Source organism: Pteropus alecto, unplaced genomic scaffold (genome assembly GCF_000325575.1).
Source record: "Pteropus alecto unplaced genomic scaffold, ASM32557v1 scaffold41, whole genome shotgun sequence".
Lineage (NCBI taxonomy): Eukaryota > Metazoa > Chordata > Mammalia > Chiroptera > Pteropodidae > Pteropus > Pteropus alecto.
The window spans coordinates 331,808-332,557 of record NW_006430464.1 but is presented as its reverse complement, the minus strand read 5'-3'; the positions used below and the strand labels follow the sequence as shown (position 1 = coordinate 332,557).

At 62.0% G+C, this 750-nt stretch overlaps 1 protein-coding gene across 1 annotated transcript in view; it reads right to left on the bottom strand.

The window, feature by feature from the left end:
* Positions 1 to 475, bottom strand: part of HAS1 (hyaluronan synthase 1) — a 14,448-nt gene extending 13,973 nt beyond the window's left edge. Inside the window, exon 1 of the mRNA XM_015591899.2 lies at positions 392 to 475. Coding sequence (XP_015447385.2) covers positions 392 to 475 — 84 coding nt within the window. The remainder of the gene's footprint in view (positions 1 to 391) is intronic.
* Positions 476 to 750: the final 275 nt, after the last annotated feature.

Genomic DNA, 750 nt, shown 5'->3' with positions numbered 1-750 from the left:
GGAAAGAGGCAGAGGAGGAAAAGGAGAGGGAGGAAGTGGGGAGGGGGAGGGCCAGAGCCCAGAAACTTGACCCCCACCCCCACCCCACCCCAGTCTCCCCAGCAGCTCTTCGTCCTCAGCCACCCCCCAGTGGCTGTTCCTGAGAAGGAAGAGCTGAGGACCCCCAGGGAAGTAGAACTGAGGGAGAAAAGATCCCAAGTCTGTTAAGCCGACGGTCCTTGGATTTCCAGGAAATCAGAGGCTTGGCCCCCTGAGCTCTCGGTGGAGCCCTGGGCTGCTGAAGTCACACAGGCCGCTCCTCCCACACCCCCACGTTCTGGAAAACACTGAGGCCTCAGAGATTCTGGCAACATCCTGGGAAGGAGGGAGGTGGTGGTGATGGCTCGCTGACCTGCCTCTGCGAGGAGGAGGGGATGGTCCTGTCTGCCCGCAGCCCTGTCCCAGCAGCTGAAGGCACAGCCACCGCCTCCTCCATTGCTCCCACCTGCTCCCCGGAGGTAAACGGAGCCAGAGAGAGGGAGAGGGAGAGAGACCACCTTCTTAGGCAGCTCTGTCCTCTCCCAGGGAAGCAAGACAGGAGGGGTCTCATTTTGCACAGATCTGGAAAGAGAAGTTTCCTGGCCATTGTGAGGCAAGAAGGGACTGCAGCGCCGGGTAGGAAGGTCACTGAGGGAGGAGGGGCTGGCGCCGGGGCTGCTGGGTCTAAGGGAAGAGGCTGGAGGCTGGACTGTGGGGCCTGAGGGAGGAGGC